Source organism: Erinaceus europaeus, chromosome X (genome assembly GCF_950295315.1).
Source record: "Erinaceus europaeus chromosome X, mEriEur2.1, whole genome shotgun sequence".
In the NCBI taxonomy this organism is placed as follows: Eukaryota; Metazoa; Chordata; class Mammalia; order Eulipotyphla; family Erinaceidae; genus Erinaceus; species Erinaceus europaeus.
In genome coordinates this window covers 47,472,599-47,486,199 of record NC_080185.1, presented here as the reverse complement: position 1 = coordinate 47,486,199, position 13,601 = coordinate 47,472,599, and the positions used below count along the sequence as shown (strand labels likewise).

General features: G+C 38.2%; 1 protein-coding gene across 5 annotated transcripts in view; it reads right to left on the bottom strand.

Annotated features, from left to right (window-relative positions):
• Positions 1-13,601, bottom strand: part of LRCH2 (leucine rich repeats and calponin homology domain containing 2) — a 146,429-nt gene that overhangs the window by 70,146 nt on the left and 62,682 nt on the right. For all 5 annotated transcript variants that reach the window (XM_060182742.1, XM_060182744.1, XM_060182743.1 and 2 more), the window contains exons 4-5: positions 9,515-9,620; positions 9,298-9,434 (exon numbers count right to left, since the gene is read on the bottom strand). In XM_060182742.1, coding sequence (XP_060038725.1) covers positions 9,298-9,434; positions 9,515-9,620 — 243 coding nt within the window. The remainder of the gene's footprint in view (positions 1-9,297; positions 9,435-9,514; positions 9,621-13,601) is intronic.

Below are 13,601 nucleotides of genomic sequence, written 5' to 3'. Positions count from 1 at the left end.
TAGCATAACTATAACAAGAAGAAATATTGGAGAAATAAACTAGAATAAGAGTCCAGCTAAAAGCCCCCCAAAGGGTGAAGCACAAAATAATGAGGTCAACTTCCAAACACTAGCTAAGGAAATATTCACATGAGTGAGTAAAGAGTTTGAAAGAATTGTCATCAGAAATGCAGAAACAAAAAATGAATCTCTAGAAGAAAACACTAATTACCTCAAGGTTATTAAAGAGCAGAAATCTGAAATAGCTGAGCTAAGGACACAACTAGCTGAACAAGTTAAAATACTGTCAGGACAGGGTAACAAAATAGATGAGCTCCAGAAAACAGTAGAGGGGAGAGAGAATAGAATAAATGAAGCCAATGACAGAATTAGCAAGATCAAGGATTAATTAGAGACAATTTAAAAAGAAGCAAGAGATATCAAAAAGAGATTAAGAAATAATGAAAACAACAACAGAGACATACGAGATAACTTCAAAAAAATAAATAAAATACACATTATTGGTTTACCAGAGGAAGAAAGAGAGGAAGGGGAAGAAAGCATTCTTCAGGACATAATAGCTGAGAACTTCTCTACTCTAGACAACACAAAAGACACAAAGGTTCAAGAAGCCCAGAGGGTCCCAAGCAGAATTAACCATAATTAAAGACAAAAAGACACATCTTATTTAGAATGGAAAGAAATAAGGATAAAGAAAGGATCCTGAAGGCTGCACAAGAAAAAGAGTCACCTACAGAGGAAAACCCATAAGATTAGGATGCAGACTTCTCCACACAAATACTACAGGCCAAAAGAGAATGGCAAGATACCTATTGAGCGCTCAATGAGAAAGGCTTTCAACCAAGACTACTATATCCTCCTAGACTGTCCTTCAGACTAGATGGAGGCATCTAAACCTTCTCAGACTAGCAACAGTTGAAACAATCAACTATCACCAAGCCTTCCCTGAAAGAAGTTCTGAAAGTTCTCTTATAAACAGACCACCAAAAATAGGCCATCTAGCAGAACACTCTAAAAATCTACAAGAATGGCATTAAAATATCTTCAGTCTTTGATATCAATAAATGTCAATGGCCTGAATTCACCTATTAAAAGGCACAGAGTAGGAAGATGGATCAGAGAACACAACCCAACAATATTCTGTCTACAGGAAACCCACCTATCTCAACAAGACATAGACTCAAAGTGAAAGAATGGAAAACTATCAAACAAGCCAATGGCTCACAAAATAGGCAGGAACAGCTATTCTCAGATCTGACACGATAGACTTTAAATTCAATAAAATTTAAAAAGATAGGGATGGACATTACTTAATGCTCAGAGGATCAGTCAACCAAGAGGACTTAACAATTATTAACACTGATGCACACAATGAGAAGCCATCTAAATACATCAAACATCTACTGCAAGAGCTACAGAAATATATTAACAGCAACACAGTAATGGTAGGGGACTTCAACATTCCACTATCTCAACTTGACAGATCATCCAGGCAGAAAATCAATAAAGAAATGAGGGAGCTAAATGAGGAGATAGATAAACTAGAACTATTGGACATTTGGACATTTTCAGAGTCATTCACCCCAAGAAACTGGAATACACATTCTACTCAATTCCCCATGGGTCATTCTCAAGGATAGACCATATGGTAGGCCACAAAGACAGCATCAGCAAATTCAAGAGCATTGAAAACATCCCAAGCATCTTCTCAGACCACAGTGGAATTAAACTAACACTTAACAATCAACAAAAGATTAGCAATAGTCCCAAAATGTGGAAGCTCAACAGTACACTGCTTAACAACTATTGGGTCAAAGAGGAAATAAAGGAAGAAATCAAAATGTTTCAAGAGTTCAATGAAAATGAAGACACAAGCTATCAATATATTTGGGACACAGTTAAGGCAATACTGAGAGGGAAGTTCATACCCATACAAGCACACATTAGGAAATAAGAAAAAGCACAAATTAACAACCTGATTGGACATCTTAAAGACCTTGAAGAAGAAAAAAGGAATCCTAAAGCAACCATAAGGACAGAAATCATTAAAGTTAGGGAACAAATAACTAACATTGAAAATAGGAAAACCATACAAAAAAATCAAGGAAAGTAAATGTTGGTTCTTTGAAAGAGTGAACAAAATCGATAAACCAATACCCAAACAAAGAGACCCCTCACAGAATAGAAGATCTTTACATGTCATACATCAAACAAGAGTTTAATAACCAAAATATGTAAAGAGCTTTCCAAACTTAACAACAAGAATATAAATAACCCCATCCAAATATGGGGATAGGACATGGACAGAATATTCACCACAGAAAAGATTCAAAAGGCCAAGAAGCACATGAAAAAAATGCTCCAAGTCTTTGATAGAGAAATGCAAATAAAAACAACAATGAGATACCACTTCACTCCTGTGAGAATGTCATACACCAGGGAAGATAGCACCAGCAAATGCTGGAGAGGTTGTGGGGTCATAGGAACCCTCCTGTCTGCTGGTGGGAATGTAAATTGGTCCAAACTCTGTGGAGAACAGTCTGGAGAACTCTCAGAAGGCTAGAAATAAACTTACCCTATGATCCTGCAATTCCTCTCCTGGGGATATATCTTAAGAAACCCAACACATCCATCCAGAAAGATCTGTGTACACATATGTTCTTAGCAGCACAATTTGTAATAACCAAAACCTGGAAGCAACCCAAGTGTCCAACAACAGATGAGTGGCTGAACAAATTTTGGTATATGTACACAATGGAATACTACTCAGCTATTTAAAATGGTGGCTTTACTGTTTTCAGCCCATCTTGGATGGATCTTGAAGTAATCATGCTAAGTGAAATAAGTCAGAAACAGAAGAATGAATATGGGATGATCTCACTTTCAGGCAGAAGTTGAAAAACAGGATCAGAAGGGAAAATACAAGTAGAACCTTAATTCGAGTTGGCATATTGCACCAAAGTAAAAGACTCTGGGGTGGGTTAGGGAGGAATACAGGTCCAAAATGGATGACAGAGGACTTAGTGGAGGTTGTATTGTTATATGGAAAACTTGGAAATGTTATGCATGTACAAACTATTTTATTTACTTTTGAACGTAAAACATTAATTCCCCAATAAATAAATAATAAAAAGCCACCACAGGGAGTTGGGCAGTAGGGCAGCGGGTTAAGCGCACATGGCCCAAAGCGCAAGGACCAGTGTGAGGATCCCAGTTAGAGCCTCCGGCACCCCACCTGCAGGGAAGTCACTTCACAGGCAGTGAAGCAGGTCTGCAGTTGTGTTTCTCTCCCCCCTCGGTCTTCCCCTCCTCTCTCCATTTCTCTCTGTCCTATCTAACAACGACAACAATAATAACAAATAATAAAATAATACAACAATAATAAAAAACAACAAGGGCATCAAAAGGGAAAATAAATTTTAAAAATATATTTTTTTAAAAGCCACCACAGAACAAGAAACAGGAAGAATAATTTAAGACACAGAGACCTGCTTCCCCTATATTGTACAATACCTTAATAAAACCTTTTTCTTCTGCACAGTCTTTCAGAGTGCTGGCCTTTGCTTTACCTGCAGCACAGAAGGAGCGAACCTGCAGCTTAATTATAATTGGCAACCATGAAGGAATTTTTCTGCTGTTAGCATTGATGCACTGCCCAGGGTGAAAGGGAGGCATACAGGTGGAGCTCAGTGACCACACTGAAATTTTAGTCCATAGGCATGATAAGATACATCCCTCTTCACTACTGAGATCTTTGCAGCTAGCAAAGGGAAAAGCTATCTGAGTGGTGAGTGAGGGCTTTAGGAATTAGAACTCCTGAGGCTGGGTGGTGGCACCCCTGACTGAGTGCACACACTAGCGTGCAATGGCCCACCTGGGTCTGATCCCCCGGCTCCCACATGCATGAGGGAAGCCTCATGAGTGAAGAAGGAGATATGCAGCGCTCTCTCGCTCTCTCTCTCTCTCCCTCTCTCTCTTTCTCTCTCTCTCTCCCTCCCTCCCTCTCTGTGTCTCCCCTTTCCCTCTTAATATCTATCCTATCACATTAAAATACAATGTTAAGTGAGAGAAGTCAGAAACAAAAGGATAAATATGGGATGATCTTACTCATAGATAGACATTGAAAAACAAGATCATAATGGAAAACACTAAGCAGAACTTGGACTAGAGTTGGTGTATTGCACCAAATTAAAGACCCTGGGGTGGGGGTGCGGGGATTCGGTTTCTGTAACAGGATGGCAGAGGAGGAACTAGTGGGGGTTGAACTGTTATGTGGAAAACTGGGAAATGTTATGCAAGTGTAAACTATTGTATTTTACTATCAACTGTAAACCACTAATCCCCCATAGAGATTACATAATAATAATTAATAAAAATATTTTTTAAAGTAAAAATGGTTGCTTTGAGTGATGAATTTCTTATGTAAACAACAAGCCCCAGCAATATTGGCAATAAAAATAAGAAAGTACGAAAGAAGGAAAAGGGGGCAGGCAGTGGCAAACCAGGTTAAGTGGACACACTGTAGTGTGCAGGGACCCAAGTTTAAGCCCCTAGTCCCCTACCTGCAGGGGAAAAGCTTAACAAATGGTGAAGCAGGTCTGCAATTATTTCTATGTCTCATGCCCTATCTTCCCCCTACCTCTCAATTTCTCTCTGTCTCTATCCAATAATAAATAAGTAAAATTAAAATATATTTTTATAAAATATAATAAAAAGAAAGGGGAAGGGAAGGAAGGGGAGGGAAGGACGGAAGTGGTGGGAAGGGGAGGAACTGGAACTTGTGGGTTAATTTTGTTAGAAAGAAAGGAGTTCGGTCTGTCTGCTTTGCCAAGTACCAGTAGTCCTGAGGTCCTGATTTGAATTTTTTTTTCTTTCTAATCTTGGTTTTGATATGATTTCTTCCACGTTGCAGGAAGTCTTGATGTTATATTATAACAGGTAAGTGCCCCTGCTGACCTGGTTCAGTAATGACTAGTTGAAGTTCTAGTGAGATTAGTTTATGAATACATGAGTAAAATTTTTGTGGTTAGATTGTATAACTTACTGGTAATGAAAAGCAGACTTGGGCTCTGATGGTTACTGAAAATGTGCTGCCTTACAAACCAACAATTCTGATTGAAGGCACCACTTGGTTACCAGGTGTTTGGGATCTCTGATAAGGGTAAAATTCTGCTTTTAGTGTTTAAAGTGGTTTGTTGTTGTTGTTGTTGTTTTCCTAGGCACGATTCTGATGGCAGGGTTTTTCCAACAACTATGGTCTACTTCAAATCCCTCATTAAAGCGCCATAGATTATAATCTTCAAATTTAGTTGAACTAATTAGGGAGATACAGTAATTTATACAACAGGTTTTCATGTCTGAAACTGGAGGTACCAGATTCAATCTCTCACAACACTATCAGGGAGAAATAAGCAGTGTTTTATAAAATAGAGCTGGAGGAAGGAAGGGATGGATGGCGGAGGAAGAGAGGGAAGGAGAGAGAGAGGGAAGAAGAGAGAGAGAAGGAGAAGAGGGGAGGGAAGGAGGGGAGTGAAAGAGAGGGAGGAGGGCTGGAGAGAGGGGAGGGGAGGAGAGGAGAGGGGAGAGGAGGGGAGGGGAGAGGAGAGGAGGGGATGAGAGAGGAGAGAAGGGGATGGGAGAGGAGAAGAGAAGAGGGGAGAGGAAGATATGGCAGTATCCAAAATGTTATTAAAGGATATTATTTCCAGACTTGGAAGGCCTTATTTCCTATAACAAGTGATAATGGGGGGGTGCTTTCACAGCTCAAGTAATTCAGAGTATTGGGAGCCTTAGAAATGCAATGAAAATAGTATACTTCTTGGACACCCCATCCCACAGGAAAGACTGAAAAGATGGACCATACACTTAACAAAATTCTAGCAAAAATCTGTCAAGAAACAAACTTGACTTGGGATAAAGTCTTACTTAATGCTGTGTTCAGAAGTCAGAGTAGCCCCCAAGAGTAAACTTCAACTAAATGCTTTTGAAATGTTGTACTGAAAAGTACTTTCTTAAGTCTGAATTTGACTGCAGATTGCCTAATGAATGATGCATAATGAACCATGCCCAGTGAAAGACCTTTATACCATAAAATGTGTTTAGTCATATTAGGTACAGGTACCAGTATGACAGCTATCTATTCAATACAAGTTTGGTTCTAACAAGACATTCTTTCCAATGTATGTGCCACTGAAGATGAGGTATTACTAAAATTATGGAAAAATAACCACCTTGAGGATCAACTTCACCCAAGCTGGACTGACCATCATGAGGCATTCTTAGATACCTATTCATCTGTAAAATTTCAGGGAATAAAGCTGTGGATTCACCAAACTCAAATTAAGTTGGCCTCAAGAAGGCCACTAGCCTCTCTTGAGTTGAATAATCAAAAGAGTCCTGGACTTCATAACTAGAAAAATCGGCAATAGGCCAATTTTGCTAAGTATTTCTGTGAACCCTTAAGAGACCTGAAACTGCTTTTTCAGGAAAAGCTTGAAAGTTAATGTAGGTAATTACAGAATTTAAGGAAAGCTGAATCCTTAAAACAACTAACAACAGGAAGACATAATTTCTGTTTGCAACTAAGTAAACTACTAAGGATATAAGTGAAAAAAGCTTCATCTAAATCATGTTTTTCCCCCAGATTTTTTTTTATTTTTATTTAAGTGCAATTTGCTTCAGTTAGGCAGATTACACCATTTGTAAGTAAAATAAGATTCTCAATTCTATCTCTCTAGAGGTCATTGTTAACCATTGTTTAAGTGGAATTCTGATTAATACTTAGCAACCTAGTGTTATCTGTCATTGGGTTAAGTAACTAGGGTGTTGAAGAAACAGAGGGTATAATGAGCCACTAGATAAGATCCTCTGGTTGGGAGTTTTAGATATAAACATTCAAGACAGTGTGAAGTGCATTGTGTGATTCAGGAGTCTGAGCTCAGCTAATTTGGGTCCTGTGAAAATGCCTAACAATAAATACCCTGTCTCTGTGACAGATTAAGGACATTGTGACCTACAACATGTAACAGACATCTGAAATATCATGATCTGGACAAGATCACATCTGTGTATGAGCCAGGAGTCAGAGTTTAGCCTATTTGGGCTCTATAAAGAGGCAACACTCCAAGTCCACTTTCACACTAACAGAACGGGGGCAACATGACCTTCACATGTATTACAGAAATCTGGAACATGAGACTCGATCTTCATCAGTTATTCAGAATGCATGGAAAACAGCTAATTCATCATGCTTGAGGCCAGTTTCCAGAAGTGAGTAATCAGGTTAGGTATAAATACTGGATTGTTGGGAACGCCATGACACATTTTTGCATAGAAAAATATGATATGGGGCCCGGGCAGTGGAGCACTGGGTTAAATGCACAAAGTATGAAGCTCAAGGCCCAGAACAAGGATCTCAGTTCAAGTCCCAGGCTTCCCACCTGCGGGGTAGGGGGTCACTTCACAAGCAGTAAAGCAGGTCTGCAGGTGTGTATCTTTCCCCCTCCCTATCTTCCCCTCCACTCTCAATTTCTCTCTGTCCTATTAAAAAAAATGGAAAAAATGGCCACCAGGAGCACTGAATTTATAGTACAGGCACTACGCCCCAGCAATAACTCAGCAAACAAAAAGAAGAAAAAAGAAAAATATGCCATGACTTTCTCGACAACCCAATAAAAACCTTGTTTGGTTACCTCAATGCACAGATAGCACTAGATTGAGAAAACACTGGCATTAGGTTATATCATACTAATAGGATCTCCAACTGGTTGGGGCAGTTACTTCAACTAGAATCAAAATTGTTTTATGTATAGATTACTAGATGCCTTGACTAAAATGTTAAATGTGACATCCAAGACTGTCTAAATGTTAAATGTGACATCAAGAATGTTTCTTTTACCACCACCTTATCTCTTTTCATTTCAGTATGCTGTCAAGAGATGCAGCCCCATTTTACCAGGTACATGGAAGAAGTAAGTCAATAGGGATTTTCTTTGCCATAGAAATCTTTCTCAAACTACTTTTTTGCAACAAAAATACAATTCAAACAACAGTTTATACATTTTAAGAAGAATACGTTGTAGATGGGTAGATATCTCAACTGGTAGAGCATCAGACCTGTAAGCCAGAGGTTCCTGGTCCACAATCACTGGCACTGCATATACCAGAGTGATGCTCTCATTTCTCTTTCTCTATTCTTTGTCTCATCTGAAATACTCTGTCATATGCAAGAAATGAAGTATGTCTTTAAAAAAGAATAAAGAAGCCTAAAGGAAGTAGGATTGAGTGTGCAAAGATGAAAAACATTCATAGGAAACAACTGGAGATACCTATCGATTGCTGGGACTGCCCCATAGCCGAGCAGGAAGAGAATCTTAGCAATGCCACAGGGAGTAGTAGCACTTGATCTCTGATCTTCTTCCCAACCCAGTCAAGAGTCGGAATAGCACCTGACCCATAAACCTGCTTCCCGTTCCACAAGGAAGGGCAAGCACAAATCACCTCAAATAGCGTCTGATCTAAAACACAGAGCATTTAAAAAGACACCGTAAAATAGGAGGGAATGCTGATTTGAGAGACATAGACTTCCAAGTCCAGTTCTTATAATACCTGAATAAAGCTTTTTCCCTCTGTACAGTGTGAAGTCGTGCTTTACCTACAGCATCACACAGATGAAACTACAGCTCAATTACAGTTTCTTCACTGGGCATGATTTGCCACCCTTTCTCCTCATAAATATGCACGAATTTTCCCAGAAACTCCTAAAATATATCTAGACCGCTAAGTAACCCTAATTGTACTCCTTACTGAAACAAACCTCCACTTCCTCTTCTTTGAAGCTTGCTTTTGCAGTCTATGCTATATTAGACTGGTCTCCTAACTTAAATTCTTTTCAAACCAGTAATCCCCTCGATTTGATTCAGGTGACCCTGTGATTTTTGACATATTACAGAGGATGTGTCACCCAAGAGCCTAAAAGGGTGGAAGGAAAATTTTTCTTTACAGATTCCATAGTCTTGCTATTTAAAACAATATTAACAACTCTAGTTATTATTTACAAGTAGAAAGCTGATAGCTGCGTTTCCTATACCATATTTTCTAGAAGCTAATCTAAAACTGACACTGAAAGTCTAAACTCCTTTCACCATGGAAAAGTCACTTCTCTGGAAAAACTCCTTTAGAAAAATAATACGTCAACAACAAATTCACTCCTAATTCTGGTGCTTTCTGACTTACTAGTAATAAACAGATAAAAGTATAAACAAAGAGAAGAAACAGTATTATATGTTTATTACAAACCTGTGCTGGTGGTACTTGCAATGGATTGTTATCCAAAATGATCACTTGTAAATGATGTAGCTTTCTGTAACAAACTGGAATTTCGGTCACTTTATTACAAGAGAAATCCAGCTTGACTAAGGGAAGATCTCCTAATTCTGTTCAAAAATAAAAGAAATAAATTAAATTTATATAGTTACTGTCTTATTAATGTCATTAAAAATTTTGCGCATCTTACCATCTGGCAACACATGAAGATTATTTCTTCTTATATTTAGCTCTCTAAGTGAATGTAATTTTCCTATTTGTTGGGGAAGGACCTGAATCTCATTGCAGCTAATATCCTAAGGAAAACAAGAAAATGAAATTATAACACATTAACTGAGAAATATAAATATATTTTAATTTTTTAATTAAAGCACATAGCTGATAACTAGCAAATGTTACCCCCAAATGACATTTATTTAAGAATGGATTATATGGCAGATTTTCATACCTATTACATGACTACCTCAGCACAGTAAATATTTTTATGTAAAAATGTGAGGCTATATCAATACTACATTTCCCTATTTTGAAATTTTAAAGTGAAAACAAATTTTCACCAGCCAAAACCTAAATTAAGGATAATCCAGGTGCTCTTTATTCAGAGATATTTTTTTAAAAAAACAGCTATCAATCATTGTAATGATTTATCAATAAAGTATCAGGATATATTTGAGATATCTGATAGGGCAGAAACTGAAAAAGTCAGTGTCATGAACGTGAGCTAGAGAACCAAGGACTATGGTCATTATCAATTGAACAAAACCTCTTTCTCCAAAAAAGGTACAAAATATGAAGATTTACCAGCTCAAAGCTTTGTGGCTCACATCACAACCCAAAGAAATTCTGAGGAATTTTATTTGGAAACTTCTCATGGTTAAGTTAAAACGCAAGAACTGATATAAAGCTAAGTAATATGATATTCCATTAAGAAAATAAAGAATAGTATCTTATCAAAAAAAGAAAGAAATGTCCACAAGATCTCAGACAACAGTAATTCCAGAAACACTACAAATGAAATTCATAGTCTACTACAATTGGCTCTAATTACCAGTGTCCAGTGGAAATTATATTAACTTGGAGAGAAGGTACATATATTCAGTTTTATGAAATGTAAAAAAAGGCTACAAAGTAAATCAAAAAGTAAATATAAAACAGCATTGAAGTCCTATAAAGAATCCAGCAAAGCTATAGATGATTAGAAAAATATATCCTAGATCTTTCCTAACACGTGGGACTACCTAGTTCCACTTCATCTAACAATGGGAAAGACACTATATACAGGCAGAGTTTTGGATACTGGGTACAGGTATACATGTATCCATAAGCAAGGGACAATTACATAACTCAAAGTAAGAGTGCTTAATAGACTTCTGTGATAAGACTTAGACAATAAGCCTGGAATCCTAGAAGAAGTGCTGAAAGAAGGCATCATAAATTCTCTAATCAATCAGATTGAGATCAAATTAGCTTGGCAATCCAGCGGAAAGGCCCAAAGAAGATAGGCCCCATAACCCAATTCTGGTGGGGTACAACAAATGACACTCAACACTTAAACAACTGGGACAAAGTCTAAGGTCGTTAGATGAAGAAAGTTCTACAAAAGCTGGATAAGAGGAAGAGAGTGTTTCACTTAATAATGACCTTTTTGGTCAGTATCACACATCTGGGATCCTAGTCAGAGAATCCTTGTATTCCCTCACAAATATGATGGGTCGAGACCTCTAATGGATCCCTCTCTCTACCATCACTGGTCACTTGTATCAGAAACATCATCATAAGCCCTCTTGTGGGCCTTCCCAATACCTTGCCCTCATAATAAAACAGCAATGGTAGGGACTGCCCCAGTCTCAGAAGGGAGGCTGGGTCTTCCTTCCCTGCCACTCAAGGAAGACTGGTCCTGAAATGAGTGCAGCCTGCAATGTCCCCAGCAGTGGCCATGAAATATGCAGACTGACAAAGACTCAGAGGTTACACCAGCTCCTGTGCCAATATATATATCCTGGGTCAGGTGGATGAGGTAAACAGTTAATTTTATTTTTAGATTGTTTTTCAAGATTGGGAGCTACTCTCTACCCTATAATCCAATTTTCTAGCCTTTTTCTATACTCTGACACCATTTTCTCAGACAATATTTTTGTCTAACTACATGTTATCTATCAAACTCAAACAAAAAACGAAGATAGTCATAAGCCCCTAGAAACATACCTATAATGGACTTCCTAGCTTCTTCCCACCTTAAGATCCCTATTATCAATTTCTCTATTCCTACTTTTTGTTTCCTGTTCATTAATCATTTTGTCCTGCTTTGTATCTTATAGCCTTTCAACCACCAAGTAGCAGATGCTATCATGATTCCATCCTGACTTCACTGGGCAGATGATCTTACCAATATGCCTTGGAACCTCACCTCTCCAGAGCCCTACCGCACTAGAGAAAAAAAACAGAAATGGGCTGAGGGTATGGATCAACCTGCCAACACCCATGTCCAGCAGAGAAGCAATTACATAATCCAGAACACTGACCTTCTACACCCCAAAAATAATTTTGATCTATACTCTCAGAGAGGGATAAATGATAGGGGAAGATGACCAGAGGGCTCTGAACTCCAACTCCATCAGGATCCAGAGAGAAGAGGAAACAGAGAAGAACATTTTGATGTAGTAATAGATATATGTGTGACTTGAAAAGGAAGAGAAAATGGGACCACAGAAAATAAATGGGTAAATATATACAAATATAGACAGATAGTTGTAGAATAACAGTTAGCTCATATCTACAATCTTAAGAGAATTGTTGTAGCTTACAATGAAGGGGTTGGGGATTCAGAACTCTGGTGGTGGGGATGGGGGGAATTGTCCCTCTCTTATCCTGTAATTTTGTAAATCAATATTAAATGATTAATTTAAAAAGAAAAAATCATCCTTTTTTTCAAGATAAATGTAAGGTGTCTTCATTCAGCAATGTTTGTATGTGTGTTTGTGTGATTTGCTAGGTACTGTTCCAGTGATAGACACACATTAAGGAACAGCTTCTGGGAGGTGTAGTTTACGGAGTAGCTGCAATTAGACCTTTGCTCTCTCCAATACAACTACAATACACAACAAGATATTGAATTGGACACATAATCTACAGCTGAAAAAATCCACAGCATCAGGTCATGCCACCTTCCAGACACCAGGCTGCAGATGCTACCATGACTCCACCCCGACTTCTCTGGGCAGACCACCTCACCAATGTGTTCTGGACCCTCTCAGACCCTGTGCTCTGGTCCACAAGGTAAGATAGAAACAGGCTGGGGATATGGATCGACCTGTCAACACCCATGTTCAGCAGAGAAGCACCTACAGAAGCCAGAACTCTTACCTTGTGCTCCCCATAAGCAACCTTGATCCATACTCCCAGCGGGGGGAGAAGTGATAGGATGAAGATAAGAGGACTCTGCACTCCAGCTCCATCAACACCCAGAGAGAGAGAAGGAAGAGGAGAGGGACATATGGAGGTAGTTATGATGTCATGAGTGGCTTAGAGAAAAAGAGAGGATTTAATTAGAAAAAGAAGGGACAACTATGTATAAATATGGACAGATAGTTGTAGAGATGATTGGCCCATGTCTACAACTTTAGGGGAACTGTGGTGGATTATAGTGGGGAGAGTAAAGATTCAGAACTCTGGTGGTGGGAATGGTGTGGATTCAAACCCCTGTCGACATGTAATTCTGTAATATAAAAATATGAAAATTTTTTTAAAATTTAAAAAAGAAAAAAGCAGTTCTAGCAGTAGTGGGAAGGTATATTAGCAATTCAGTATTGCTGAAATATCATCTCATAGAGAAGATGATATTTCAGCAATACTGTTAGTGCTAAAAGATAGGCCTTGACAATATGTAAGAAATTATTATTTTTTTTAAATGTGGAATAATAAGTGTAAATGTACATGTCTGACATTTGCTAAAAACAGTAAGGGACAGTAAGTAGAGGAAAGGTTGCCAGGGGTAGAGCACAGTGACGAGAAGAGTAGGGTTTTTAGTCTCAGAAAGGCATAGGAAAGGACCAAAAACATTTAAACAGAGATCTGACATATTTTGATATAAATACCATAGCTGTTGGGTTGAGAATAGGCTATTATACAAATTAGTAAAAATATAATTTTAGGAAAATGTTTCTTATAATAATTCCCATTACTGTTGCGAAAGGTGTCCAATACTGTAGATTTCCATAAAGAAAATTCATAGAACTCTTAAGACTTTCATTTCCCACAAGAAACAAACCCAAGAATGG